The following is a 1,694-nucleotide window of genomic DNA, read 5'->3' as shown; positions in this document are numbered from 1 at the left end:
TTTCGGACGTATCGATGCATCGGATCGTCGGCTGTTGGATCGATGCATCGATACAAAACAATTATTATTTACACCCCTAATTATTACCCTGTTTTTTGTTTTTTTTTTTACTTATAGGAAGACAAACCTTTAATCATGTCCTTCACAATCATATTCATGTTAATACAGTTTGATTAGCCTCTATCTATCTGTCAACCTTTGCACTAATCAGTTTTTTGAGCACATGTTAAATTAAAACAACGGTTGTATATTTTGTTTGGGATTTAAACAGCTAAAAGTCAAATTAAGCACTGGGTTTTTAATAAGTTGAATATTTGAATTTTTGCATTGGATTTATATAAATTAAATCACAAATCAACATGCTGGGTTTTTGAATAAACTTTATTTATCCAGAAAGTGTTTTGAAACTAGATCCGTCTGAGTTTTCTTTAAATCCCTGAACATAAGCAACAAAACCTGCGTTTGCTTTCGTCGGATCTCCTTAATGACTCCCAGACATCTGCTTCTCTCCAGGTCGGACAGGAAGCCTTTCAGCTCCGGTTTAATCCGGTTCCCAGAGAGACGGGTAGGTTAACCGCTGCTCTATAATCTTAGCCATCATTTACACCAATGGCTGCCTCACTATTCACCATTAATTTGATTTTCTTTTAAAGTTCTCCTTACTGAGACAAAGACGAGCTTTGATAACGTTACCAGCAGCCTGATGGCGACAGCTGATCCAAAAAGCATCACTGCTGCAAATCTGGGTAAGAAAACGCAGCAACGTTCATTCAGTCATAGTATCTGATAGCGCCCTCTGCTGTTGTGTTAACTACAAGCACGGCAAACAGCATCACTTCACCGTCATGAAAGGAAATAATGTTTAATTGTTGTCATTTGTTGTCAGGCACAGCAGAGGCCGGCTTGATGCTCCGCTCTGATGGAGATGAGTCTGGAGCTTTGGACCAAGAGGAGAAACCGCAGGATCTGCCTGGTAGGTTCAGAGAAGAACTAAACGCCCTGATCATCGTAACATTTGGCACCGCCTGAATTTCAATGATTGATTCCGATTTGTTTTATTTCGGGTTTTTATTTATTCTGTTCAATTTAAGAAGAAGAATCATTAAAGTTTCTATCCTATAAATTAGAATTCTGTCTGGATGAAACATTTTCAACAAAGAAAATTAATTCCTTGAACATCTAACTTTGAACGTTTTTATAAATGATCAGTTATGTTCAACCAGTGTATAAATATCTAACCTATGGATTCTAATATAAATCTAATGAACGTTATTTTGACTGAGAACATTTCTACACGGAGCTTTATTGTTTAAAACTTAATTAAAACACGTTCATATATAAATCAGCTTTTTGATGCTGCAGGTACTTGTACCATTATAATATATTAAAATACAAGAACAATGCAATTTTATAATTTAATTTACCTGATTTAGACTGCAGTGCATTTTAAGGCTGAGTGTTTGAGAAAAAAGAAGGAAAAAGCAGCGCAGCAGGAAGACGTTCTGAAGGAGTTTATTTCCTTTCCAGGTCATAATTATTCCAAAAAAGTTAAAAACAATCCACTGAACTTTGTTTCCAAATTTGAAAACATTTCTCTTCCATCCAGGAAGCTTTTTAAATTGAAAATTTCAGAAGTGTTGCGTCTGAGGCTTTATAGAGTAAACCAAAAATTAAGCCTTGTTTTGTTCTGGAAC

At 35.7% G+C, this 1,694-nt stretch overlaps 1 protein-coding gene across 1 annotated transcript in view; it reads left to right on the top strand.

Annotated features, from left to right (window-relative positions):
* The first annotated feature begins 661 nt into the window (after positions 1 to 661).
* LOC107099286 (gastrula zinc finger protein XlCGF57.1-like) overlaps positions 662 to 1,694 on the top strand; it is a 5,510-nt gene continuing 4,477 nt past the window's right edge. Inside the window, exons 1-2 of the mRNA XM_015397343.1 lie at positions 662 to 746; positions 887 to 973. Of these exons, the coding sequence (XP_015252829.1) occupies positions 704 to 746; positions 887 to 973 (130 nt within the window). The 5' untranslated portion in view covers positions 662 to 703. The remainder of the gene's footprint in view (positions 747 to 886; positions 974 to 1,694) is intronic.

Source organism: Cyprinodon variegatus, unplaced genomic scaffold (assembly GCF_000732505.1).
Source record: "Cyprinodon variegatus isolate N-32 unplaced genomic scaffold, C_variegatus-1.0 Scaffold854, whole genome shotgun sequence".
NCBI classification, from domain to species: Eukaryota; Metazoa; Chordata; class Actinopteri; order Cyprinodontiformes; family Cyprinodontidae; genus Cyprinodon; species Cyprinodon variegatus.
The sequence above is the reverse complement of the archived record's forward strand: the minus strand, read 5'-3'. Positions and strand labels throughout refer to the sequence as shown.